The sequence below is a fragment of the Rattus rattus genome, chromosome 6, assembly GCF_011064425.1.
Source record: "Rattus rattus isolate New Zealand chromosome 6, Rrattus_CSIRO_v1, whole genome shotgun sequence".
NCBI classification, from domain to species: domain Eukaryota; kingdom Metazoa; phylum Chordata; class Mammalia; order Rodentia; family Muridae; genus Rattus; species Rattus rattus.
Window position 1 is genome coordinate 30047792 of NC_046159.1, and position 12752 is coordinate 30060543.

General features: G+C 42.2%; 1 protein-coding gene across 1 annotated transcript; it reads left to right on the forward strand.

Moving 5' to 3' along the window:
• Positions 1-2937: 2937 nt before the first annotated feature.
• On the forward strand, positions 2938-3870 carry LOC116904619 (olfactory receptor 6C74-like). Its single transcript, XM_032907410.1, has one exon. The coding sequence runs from the start codon at positions 2938-2940 to the stop codon at positions 3868-3870; it is 933 nt and encodes a 310-aa protein (XP_032763301.1).
• The last annotated feature ends 8882 nt before the right edge of the window (positions 3871-12752 follow it).

The following is a 12752-nucleotide window of genomic DNA, read 5'->3' on the forward strand; positions in this document are numbered from 1 at the left end:
TTTCCTCTCTATGAGCTTCTGCTTGTTTATTTGTGTTTTCCTGCATTTCTCTAAGGGAGTTCTTTATGTCTTTCTTGAAGTCCTCCATCATCATGATCAAATGTGATTTTAAATATAGATCTTGCTTTTCTGGTGTGTTTGGATATTCAGTGTTTGCTTTGGTAGGAGAATTGGGCTCTAATGATGCCATGTAGTTTTGGTTTCTGTTGCTTGGGTTCTTGCGCTTGCCTCTCACCATCAGGTTGTCTCTGGTGTTACTTGTTTTGCTATTTCTGACAGTAGATTGACCTTCCTATAGGCCTGTGTGTCAGGAGTGCTGTAGACCTGTTTTCTTTCAGCCAGTTATGGGAACAGAGTGTTCTGCTTTCAGGCGTGTAGTCTTTCCTGTCTACTGGTCTTCAGGTGTTCCTGTGGGCCTGTGTCCTGAGTCCACCAGGCAGGTCACTTGGAGCAGAAAAGTTGGTCTTACCACTGGTCTCAGGCCTGAATTCGCTCCTCGTGGCTGGGTTTTAGCTCTCCATGAGGGCAGCAACCAGAAGGGACTGCCCTGCCTTCTCCCAGTTCCCTGTGCACAGGGGGCCCAGATGGTGCTAGGCATTTTCCTCAAGAGTCAGAAATGTGGGCAGAGAATAGTCTCCTCTGGATTCCCAAGAGTGTCTGCCCCTCTGAAGGTCTAGTTCTTCCTCACTCGGGATTTGATTGCAGGGAACTGTTTGACCAGGTCCTTTCAGATCTAGGTACAATCTGGACCGCAGGGCACCTGCAGCTTGAGTGCCCCTATCTTCCTTTTCCCAGAGGCCCTATACAGTTTCCTCTTGGGCCAGAGATGTGGGCAAGGGTGGGAAGTACTGGCGGTCTCTCCTGCCCTGCAGTCTCAGGAGTGCCCACCTGTCTGGGTGATGAGTTCTCTACCCCATGGGGTTTGGGAGCAGGTAGCTGTGGGCCAGGATCAGTGAGGTTTGGGCTCTAGCTAGAAACTGTTACATTTCTTTATACATGTGCACTGCCATGCTTCCTGCCATGATCACAGTGGATTAAATCTCTGAAATTATAAGCCAGCCTTAAGTAAATGTTTTCCTTTATAAGAGTTGTTGTTGTCGTGGTGTCTCTTCATATATATATATATATATATGTATATATATATATATATGAAGGAGATATATGAGAATAGGTAGGCTTAACATGTCAGGAGAACCCTAGCTTTCCCTTTATCTCTATGGAAAAATAGGAATTGCATTTCCCTCATTAAGGAGGCTGGGCCAGCAAAGAAAATGCTCTGCTGACAAAACACCAGGACCTGGTGCCCCCACACAAATAGTTTAAATTTAAATTAATTTCAAATAAAATGAAAACAATTATCCCATACATAGGTGGACAGATGAAGGTGAAATATACTCTCCCATACCACTTCCTTCTCTACCTTCTCTGTAAGGCTGACAAAAGCAAATGGTCAGGGCCAATTGTTTATGGTCACTTCGTTGCATTTAGCACCACTGCTCTGGCCTCAGTACGCACACTGCCTGTAGAAAATGTAAGGCTGGACTGTGACCTCAAATAAATAGGAAACATCCATGTTGAGACCTAAGAAACCTTAGGAAATTCAAGTAAATTGCCTCAGCAGAGGACAGTATGAAGTACCTGTCACCCCAGATAGGAGACACAGTATTCTATCAATAATTCTTGCTCTCAAAAGTGACCAATTAGAAGTCTCTAGGGAACCCAGCTGTGCATAACATTTCCTTTCTATTCCTTCTACTTATAACAAGCTCTGAGAGAACACTGTTCCCTGCCTAGGGACATCATGCTAGTGACCAAATTCTTGTGGGGAAATCATCAAACATGTATTAGACTTGTGTTTTCGGAGACTTTCATTCTCGATATAATCCAACAGAGATGATTTCTGCACTAAGTTCTGTGGGATTACAAAGGAGAAAGCCATGTGGAAGAAGGGTCAGATGCACAGCAGAGAGGTGAGCAGCATGCTGGGATGTTTCTTAGGCTGCTCTGCAGGTCCTGAAGCATGAAGGAAAGTGAGGTACTCAGTGAACGCAGATCTTGGCCATGACAGTGTGGGACAGACACATATTCCAGCCTGCTGCCAGCAACTAGACCCTCAGATGAGATGAAAGAATGATAAAGTTGCAATGAGTTAAGGGGCTAGTGTAGTGTGTCTGGATCATTCTTCCTAGTTGGTTTAAGCTGTGAAGAACTGCCATCAGTATCTTCTTATGTGCTAAGATAGAGCCCAGAAGAACAACCTTATGTCTATGGTTTACCGTGTACTGTAAGGTACTTTGTGATGGCCATCTCAGAGCCTTTATGTTATGTGGCCATTTTGAAACAGATCTAAGAGCTACTCTGCCCTTATGTGCCCCATATGTCATTATGACTACGTGAAGAATAAGAGAGCAGTATCAATGGAGTGTAGCTCTCACATAGGTTTGGAGACTGTCAGTTGGACATTTTCTCCTACAAGAATATTACTTCAGCACGTTGAGGTCCTTGCCACCAAGCCTGAGGCCATGAATTTGATCTCCAGGACCCAGAGGGTGCAAGAAGAAACTGAATCCTGCAAATCATCCTCTTAGGCCCACATACATCCCCCCCCACAGTTATAGTAACATTAAGTAAGTATAAATAGGACAAACTAAAGATACATTGTCATAATATTGAGATGCAGTAGGAATTTTGGATTCCAGTGAGGCCCAGTTATAATACAGGCTTTACTATCTCTGAGACTCTGAAGGTTTTGCTCTCTGAAGGTTTGAAACAGGGGTGGAAGAAACACACTGGCTCATGTCAAAAGTAAAGAGAATAGCATTTGTCCTCATATTTTGTCTTCACCACACCTTGAACTGAATGACCTGGTTGTGTGCACTGTGAGAACACCTCTGCTCTCTGTGATCTCTTTACTGTAAGTCGTCTTAGACAGCAGGGATGAGAAACGGGACAACTGTCCAGGAATTTATCCTGGAGGGATTTCCTGCTGTCCAGCACCTGGGCAGGCTTCTCTTCTCACTGAACCTGCTGGCATACCTGACCTCCATCACCGGAAATGTCGTCATTGTCTCCATTGTCTGCACCAGTGCCCATCTGAAAAGCCCCATGTACTTTTTCCTTGGTGTTTTCTCCTTTGCAGAGTCTTGTTTTACGAGCGCTGTTATTCCCAAATTGTTGGCTATCTTTCTTTTAGGTAAACAAACAATTTCCTTTGTCGACTGTTTCATACAAGCCTTCGTCACTCTATTTATCGGGGCATTTGGTTTTCTTCTTATAGCTGTGATGTCAGTGGACAGGTGTGTAGCTATTTGCAAGCCTCTGCATTATCCCACCATCATGGACCTGAGGTCCTGCGTCCTCCTAATCATGGCCAGCCTTGCTGTGACCTTCACCCTGATCACGTGGCTAGTAGTGAAGGTTTCTCAGTTATCCTTCTGCGGCCCCCGCCTCATCCCACACTTCTTCTGTGACCTCAGCCCTCTGATCCACCTCTCCTGCTCTGACACCAGATCTGCTGAAGCTCTGACATTTGCCATTGCTTTGATTATCCTTCTCTCGTCTCTCATCATAACCACCATTGCATACAGCAACATAGTAGTCACAATAGTGCGTCTCCCATCGGCCAAGGAGAGGCAGAAAGCTTTCTCCACCTGCTCATCCCACCTCATGGTCCTCTCTCTGATGTATGGCAGCTGTGTATTTATATATGTGAAACCAAGGCAAACCAGCAGGCTTGAGTCCAACAGAGAGGCCGCTCTCGTAAACACGGTATTCACACCGCTTCTGAATCCTGTCATCTACACCCTGCGCAATAAGCAGGTCCACCAGGCTCTGAGGGAGAGACTGTGTAGAATAAAATTATCAGGGTAGGAGGGTTTCACTTGTTCTTGGAGTGGAGAATATCAGAAACTATGTCTTCTCCACTTTAATCAATGCATCAGCCCTTGAGAGTCAGAGTTCACAATCCTTCCATATAAATAGCTCCACAAAATGCAGGTGTTTGTCACCTTGTAAAATACATTTTAATGCAGTGTGTGTGTGTGTGTGTGTGTGTGTGTGTGTGTGTGTGTGTGTGCCTGTTCCACATATTTTTGGCAATCAATTTTATTTTGTTTGTTTTGGCTTTTCAAGATAGAGTTTTGCCAAATAGCCCTCATCGTACTGAACTCACTCTGTAGAAGAGGCTAGCCTATAACTCATCATGATCTGCCTGCCTCTGCCTCCCCAATACCGGTATAAGAGGCATCAACACACAGCCTGGCAATAGATTTTAATTGCAAAATCTATTGAACTTTTTTATCCAAATGATAAGAATTGTACACTTGAGATTTCTGAAATAAATTGAACTATCCTAGTTTAACTGTGGTCTCTTCCATGCATAAACTCACTTTAGCAGAAATAATAATTATTTACCAGTGGTGATAAAGTATTTAAAACAATTAGTGGTTTTATTTGAATTGAAGCTTTGAAAATATTAGAAGAAATCAGCGATGCTTCGTCCATGTTCCCCCCGTGAGTAGTTGAAGGAAGCATGACCACAGAATCCTTTTACCTTGTAAAATGGATGTCATAGTAGGTATCTTCTCCATTTCTCTTCCTGTCACTTGGCTCAACTGTCCATGAATGCCTCTACTATTTAGGGTCACAGGTCATTCTCTAAAATGGCTACTGTCCTAAAGATGTACAAAGTCTTGCTGTTCTAAACTTTGCAATTGCATGCCAGTCTCTCAGAGTCAAGGTTACATATGATTGATTTCTATTCTGAACCAGTTACCAAGTACCGTGTACATAGTAGGCTGAGATGGGTCATGCTAATTGATAACCTACTTTAAAGCCAATGCTTCTGTTGCTTAGATTTTAACCTTGCATTTTTTAAATCCTAACTTCCATGATATAATGTGTCTGTCTTGTCCTCAGAAGAAATGCCTCTGAAATGACTATGGCTCATTACTGTGTGTTTGTTCTGAAATGAGGTCTCTCTATGTGGCAGGCTTGGATTGTAGCCCTTATTCCTTTGCTTTAGACACTGAGTCTGGTGATAACAGAATTGGGGTGTTGTGCTTGCCTCTTTCCTTTAGCTTATGTGAACAAAATCATTATACAACCACAAATAAAATTTTATGAAATTCCTTTAGGTTCATGGTTGGCCCTCAATGTCTTAATTCAAAGTGCATATTTCACTGCAATTTCACAGGCACAGCTCAAACACACCAAGTCCAGGTGCACAGTTCCTGCACTGCCTCTGCCTTATGGATCCCCTCCAAATTAGGCCTGTGACCATGTTCATGTTCCCAGACCTAGCTCTGAACATACGACCCCTGTATGGCTCTGCCTGGTGAGTCTCAGAACCAAGACTGCTTCTGCCATCCCAACAGTCCCAGGGCCAGCTCTGGAAATTCAGCTTACACATGCACCACTGCTTCCAGTTGACGGCCCCTGACCCTAAACTACCCATGTCCCATCTCCATGCTGGCAGGCCTAGACACAATCTAACAGCATCTGTAATAGTTGTACATGGGCTCCTGCCCAACCTGAGGCAGGCTAGATCCTCACCTCAGACACATGTCCGATGAATGAAGTTCACATCACAAACAACAACAACAACAACAACAAAACATGAAAGGACAAGACTGGGTGTCCCACCTGAAACCACCTAGTGCTATAAGAATACTCTCTGATGAGAATTACCTAGATGAACCACAGGAAACAGAGTTTAACAGAACAATCAATCACAAACTCCACCAAAGATATCAAGGTCACACATAAAGGACACAAAATTAAAGTCGCTCAGTCCACGAGGGAGGGTGTTTCACCTGGTCTTCTGTACAAGCTGGAATCCTGAAGAGGTAGGTTCCAACAGATGTGCTGGCAAGTAAGTCCAATCAGGGGACTTCTTCCAATGTCCTTATGTAGCCTCCAGCAGAAGGTGTGACTCAGATTAAAGTATGGACCACCACGCCTGGACCTGGAACTGTCTTTGTCCCAGTCTGGTCTTGAACTCAGAGTGCTGCTTGTCCTAGTCTCCTGGGATTAAAGGTGTATTTTAACCTTGTGTGGGCTTAAGCTTTCATGGCCACTATGCTTCAAGATCTCTATATCAAGATCCAGGTCAGAAGCCTGTATCTTCCAGTATCAAGATCTGGATCATAGGTGTGCCCTCCATTTCTGAATTGTAGTTCATTCCAGATGTAATCAAGTTGACAACCAGGAATAGCCATCACAGCCAACCTAGATTACTTTACCCAGCAAAGCTATCTGCCATAGTCGAAGGCAAAGGAAAACCTTTCCATAATATAAAAAGGCCAAAAGAATGCATGTCCATCAAACCAGCCCTACAGAGAATATTGAAAGCAACCTTTCAGACTGAAGGGAGGGCTAAGAAGACACCACACAAAGCAAAGAAACGAAGCAATAATTCCTAAGAACATGATCAGAAATCAAATAATGCATTCATCACACACCTTCAGTAACTTTAAATGTAAATAACCTGAACTCACCCATCACACTAACTCCATGACACACACTAACTCCGTGGACAGAAATAAAATCCAGCCTTCTGTTTGCTTTAATGATGGGCTCCACCTTACATTGATAGCATGGGACTGGAACCTGCAATCAAGTACTTGTAGATATCCTAATATCTGATAAAATAGATTTCAGACTAAAACTAGTCAGAAGAGATCAAGGACACTTTATTCTAAACAAAGAAACAACCAAGAAGACATTATAATTCCAAACACAAACATACATGCACCAAACTCCAGTACACTCAATGTCATAAAAAGCACACTATGAGACTTAAAGATGCAGGTAAAGTCCAATGCTACTTTATCCCATAGATAGGTTATTGGGGAGAAAAAGAAACATCAGAAATAAATGATTGTGCATCAAATGGGAACTACTGGATATGCTATTCCAAAACCAAAGAAAATATATTCACTCTGATGCCCGAAGAAGAATCTTTAAAACAGATTGTATCCTGGGAAACAACAAAAACTTAACAAATTCAGAAAAATCAAAGTAATTCCACGTATCATTTCTGACCACGATGCATGAAAGCTTAAAATCAACAACAAATGAAACTCTAAAATCTACACAAATTTGTGGAGATTAAATAACACATGTCTGAATGATGATTGGATGAAATAAGAGATCAACAAAGAAATTCAATTTTTTTGGAATTAAATGAAAATGACAAACATTTGCGACACATTTAAAGCAGTCCTGCAGAGTCCTGTACTATCCAGCACTGTCCCTCACTGTCCTGCAGAGTCCTGCACTATCCAGCACTGTCCCTCACTGTCCTGCAGAGTCCTGCACTATCCAGCACTGTCCCTCACTGTCCTGCAGAGTCCTCACTCTCCAGCACTGTCCCTCACTGTCCTGCAGAATCCTGCACTATCCAGCACTGTCCCTCACTGTCCTGCAGATTTCTGCAGAGTTCTACACAGTTCAGCACACGGCATTTACAGTTCTAAGAGTCTGTATTTAAGTATCAGAAACAGCACAAATAAATGATTTGATGATGCAACTCAAGAAATTGGAAAAAATAAGATCAAAGCAAACCCTAGTCCAGCAGACAGGAAGAAATAACAAAAATTAGAGAAGAAATGAATAAAACAGAATAAAAAATACTGAGAATGAACCTAAGAGTTGGTTCTAAAAAGGATGAACAAGGGAATAGAGAGATGACTCAGCAGGTAAGAGCGCGTGTTGTTCTTGCAGAGGACCCAGGTTTATTACGATTACCCATATGGTTTCTCAGAACCATCCAAAACTGCAGCTCCAGGGATCCAATACCTTCTTCTGATCTCTGCATGCACCAGGCACACACATGGTGCACAGACATACACATGAGCAAAACACTCATGTGCATAAAATAAATCTTTTAAAGATAAGCAAGACTGACAGATTTTATGATCCAATTAACCAAAAGAAAGAAAGAGATGACCCAAATCAACAGACTCAGGAATTAATAAGGAAACATTATAGCACAAACGAAAGAATGGGAATACTGTAAAAAACTTATATTGTTCCAAATTGGAAAATATAAAAGAAACGAATGAATTTCTAAAATTCATCCAAATATCCAAAAGTAAAACCCTGAAGAGCCCCATAACCCATTACAAATAGCAAGATCAAAGTGATATTTAAAAATTGTCTGAAGAAAAACTGTTCAGGCCCTAATGAAGTCCCATCAGAATTCTACTAGACCACTAAAGAAGAACTAAAAACAATACTATTTAAACTATTCTAAAAAAGAGAGAAAGAAAGGTAAGGCACATTTCTCTAATATCAAAACCAGATATAGTCACAACAAAAAAGAATATACAATACAATATTTCTGGTAAACATCCAAAAATACCCAGGAATTACACCGCCAGGTATATTTCCAAAGAAAATGGAGTCAATATGCTGAGATTCCTGCATTCTCATATTTTATTCACCACTATGAACAATCACCAAGATACACAACCAACATATGTCCATCTGAAAAATGGACAAAGAAAGTGTGGTGTATACACAGTGGAATTATATCCAGGAATTTAACATACAATGTGATTGTTTGTCTGTGTTTGAACCTGTAAGTGAAATAATCCAAAAACATATAGGTAAATATCACACGATCTAACTCATGGTGTGGAATGGAAATATGGCATTGGAAATCACAAGCATAATTTGCAGGGAGAGTACATTTGACCCAAGGCTCAGGGAACCCTGTAAGAGGAGGCTGGGAGAGTGTAAGGGTAGCATGGTGGGAAGGGGTGCTGTGCAATGCTATTTTCTGGACATGGCATGGCTATTGTAATCATGAGCTCACAGTAGCTGTGGTTATCTGTGCAAGTCAGCCACAATTCTGGCAAAAATGGGAGAGGTACTCTCCAGATCCCAACCTGTACAGGGAGCTATTAGCCACTGAAAGCTGCTGGGGAGGTTGAACCAGGCTATTCGAGAGTGCTCCCACTGGTAGTTTTCCAGTGATCTAGTGAATGGCCCAAAACTCATGCACATGTGGACAACACTAATTTGACTCAGTAGATTTTTGAGGAGGGGAGGAGGAGAAGAGGAAGAAGAAGAAGGAAGAAGGAAGAAGAAGAAGAAGAAGAAGAAGAAGAAGAAGAAGAAGAAAGAAGAAGAAGAAGAAGAAAAGAAGAAGAAGAAGAAGAGGGGAGGAGGAGGAGGAGGAGGAGGAGGAGGAGGAGGAAAATAATAAAGAAGGTGAGGAGGAGGAAAAGGAGAAAATTAAGCAAACAAGGTCGTGTTGGGAGGAGGGGAAAGTTGGAGAAAGTGGGAGGGAAATACAGAGTGGGTATGGTAATCTTTCATTGTACACATGTATGAAATTCTCACAAATAAAGAAAAACTATCATAGAAAAATCATAGTTTTCAGAAGCTGGAAGTAACAGAGGTTTGGAGAGAGGTTGATCAACAAGTACCATACACAAGTAGATAGGATGATATGACCAAGAGTTTATGTGTCTAGCAGTTTATAATCCATAGAATATTTTTAATTGCTAAAAGTACTTTCTATCAAGCTAGGGCAATAATTCCCAAGGTTGCCTTTTCTTTAAAGAATATTGGGGGGAGGGTGATGTTTGAATCCAGGGCAACAAGAAAAACACACAACCTTAAGCCTCGTGCTTGAAGATGCTGTCCAACAGTGTTTCACAGAGGGGAGGGAGGAACCTCATGTGTGAGGGTTTGAGCTATGGAACCTGCCCCATTCTTCCAAGCTGTACCCCTATGCCTTTAGAAATAAATAAGAAATATCTGAAGTGATAGATGTGATAATTACCCTCAATTGGTCAACACAATGCATCTAGGCATCAAAGCATAATATAATATTGTGTTCATACACATACATGACTATATATCAAAAACAAAGGCTCCTGGGTAAGACAGTTAAAGATGTCACTGCATGAGCCGGATAGGCAGGAAGTTGAAATAAGAAAATAATCATATCACAGAGAGAAATAGAGGAAGGGGATTGCAAAGGAACAGGGAATTAAACAAGGATAGGATAGAGACCAGACAATGATGCAGATAAATTAGCAGAACATGACCTCACCAAAACCTCCTGCAGGAGGAGAAGGAATGGAAACTTCTCCCAAACATAAGTGAAATGAAAGATGGGCAATCAACTCTCAGAACACACCTGTAAGAGTTGAATCTGCTTGTGGCATTTGATAAGATGGGATTCCTCTGGCAGACATGTTAATAGTAGAGGAAAAGCCCATTTTATTTTGCTCTATGAGTCAGAGAGCAGTAGCCAGGTGACATTTTGAGAGAAAACCCAGTTAAAGCAGAGATAGCCAAGGGGCCTGAGATTAAGCACTGTCCCAGGTCATGGCATGACTAGCCACTGCCTCTGGGTGCAAGTCTTGGCAGCTGGAGGGTCAGATGGTGAGACAAAGGGGTGCAAATTCAGGCTGGGGAGCTCATAAGGTCAGATGCCCCAGCCTTGGTGAGCCTACACAGATCTCATCAACTATAAAAACCCTGAGTTTGATAGCTATGAACTGAGGCCAGTAGGTGGATCAAACTGTAGAGCCCAAGAACTCTGATTTCACAACTGTGTTTGATGGTTAGAGCTGTAACCTACAACCTGTGACTTCTCTGCAAGTACAAATACAGGACAATCACCTCAGGGATACGGTTTGATTCCCACACTCTTCAGACACCTCCAGTTAAACACTATCTGTGAGAAAGCTTGCTTCATTCAGACCATGGGCTGCAAAACTAAATGTGACCAGTAGAGATCGCTGGCACACAAGGAGTCAATCTAGCAGCTTGGACACAGTCTGGTAAACACATATGTATACACATGCACACACATGCACACACACACACAAACACACACAAACACACGAGGGCGCGCAGGCACACGCACACATACATGCACATGCATAACTCCCAGTCTTCAAGCTTTGAGGACACAACAATTCTCCACCAACCCACCTTTTTGTTTTTCTTTCTCTCCCCAGTGACTCGCACTTTTAGAAATTACACATTTAGCAGGAGTTTTGCATTATTTCTAAAAGTTTCAACTGGTTATTTCTCTTCATATATCCATCTGATTTTGTTTATGGAGTATTTCTCTTATTGGGTCATATTTTCTTCTTCTCACATTTCCTGTGTTTCCTTCTTTTTTATGCCAGGGACTTCTTTGCCCCCTATATTTAGTAATGTTTTTTATTTTAACACTGATTTTGTTTTTACCTGCCCTGCCCCCTCTGCTTTTTAACTTTTTCAGTACTTGAATTTTTCTAATTTAACTTCTCTTTCTTCACACAATAGTCCTCTCCACTTCTTTCATCTATATAGCCCTGCTCCCTACTTACCTTCTTCCTTTCTTTATTTTACTCACTGTTTCTATACTTAACCAAAGTGATGCTTAACTTCATTCTACAGTAGTATTTGCGTTCTGTTTCACTGCAACAGTCTTCCGGGGACATGTTCTTTCTTTGAAAAGGTCAAGCATTTCTCAGGAATCTGCTCAGGGCAGGGCTCTAGCTTTACCCAGTCCAGCAGTCCGGTCCAGTCCCTGACAAATGTATTTCAATATCGTGTAGGGATTAATGCTGCTATCAATACAATCATTTGTTTTCTACTGTTGAGTGGTAGTAGGGATTGAGCCTCCAAGGGCAGGCTGATCGGCCAGAAGACTGCCCCCCAAAAAGCCAGACGAGAAATCTAAAACAAAAGGTGTGCATGTAACAGTGAAGAAATGTACGCGACATAGGAATGCAGGCACCATGTCTCATCCCAGAATCATAACTTCTCGCCTGCTGAACTCAGGGGTACCGAGATAGGCCAGATGCTCCAGGACAACATCACACATTTTCTGTTAAAAATGACAAAGGGCCTGCAAGAAGATGCAAATGCTCAGAAGAATTAAACCCCCGGGTGTCAGGAACACATGGGGAAAGGTCGCAAAATGGATAAAACAACTGGATAAAATCAGCGATGTGGAATAAAAATTCATCATGAATATTGAACTATTGAAAAGACAACCCAAATTGATGTGTTTGAAGTAAAAACTTGGCAAATCAAATAAACACGTTAGAAAGTATCACAGATAACCAAGGAGAATAAAGGTTCATGAAAATTACATTCACGAAACGCTAACGAGAGCATGACCAGAACATCCAAGAATTCTGGTGCATGCTAACGACATCAAACATAGGAAATCTCTGATGGGAGAAGGTGCTGGTATGAAACCTAAAAGCATGCAGGTGTGAAGTGGAAACTTACGGGTTCTGTGGAAAGTCGGTTGTGTTGGATGTTTTGCTGAGGCAAACATGTGAGGGAACGTTTCACTGACGTGGACTCAGGTGAAAGGCTAAGGCAGACTCCTGAAGAAATGTTTAGCTGAAGCAGACACAGTGAAAGGATGTTCTGCTAAAGCAAGCACATGAAAGGACACGTGACCAAAGATTTTTTGTTAACAACATCCGTGTATTGGTCCACCTTACATTGCGTAATCGAGCTCCATTTGTCAGGACTTCATAGAGAGAAACTCACCCAAAAACTTCTGGTGCTGTGCTGAGGCTTCTTGCTGCTTCCTTGGACTCTAACCAATTGGCAGACTGATGTCAGCTGAAACAGACACATGTGCTGAGGCAAGATCTGTGGAGGACACGTGATGTTTGGAGGGAGATAAATAGGACAGACTATGAGAGGAGCTGAAGGCTGGGCTGAGCTTGGCTTGCTGGGAGAGATACCTGTTCAAAGCTTGTTGGTCTCTTGTC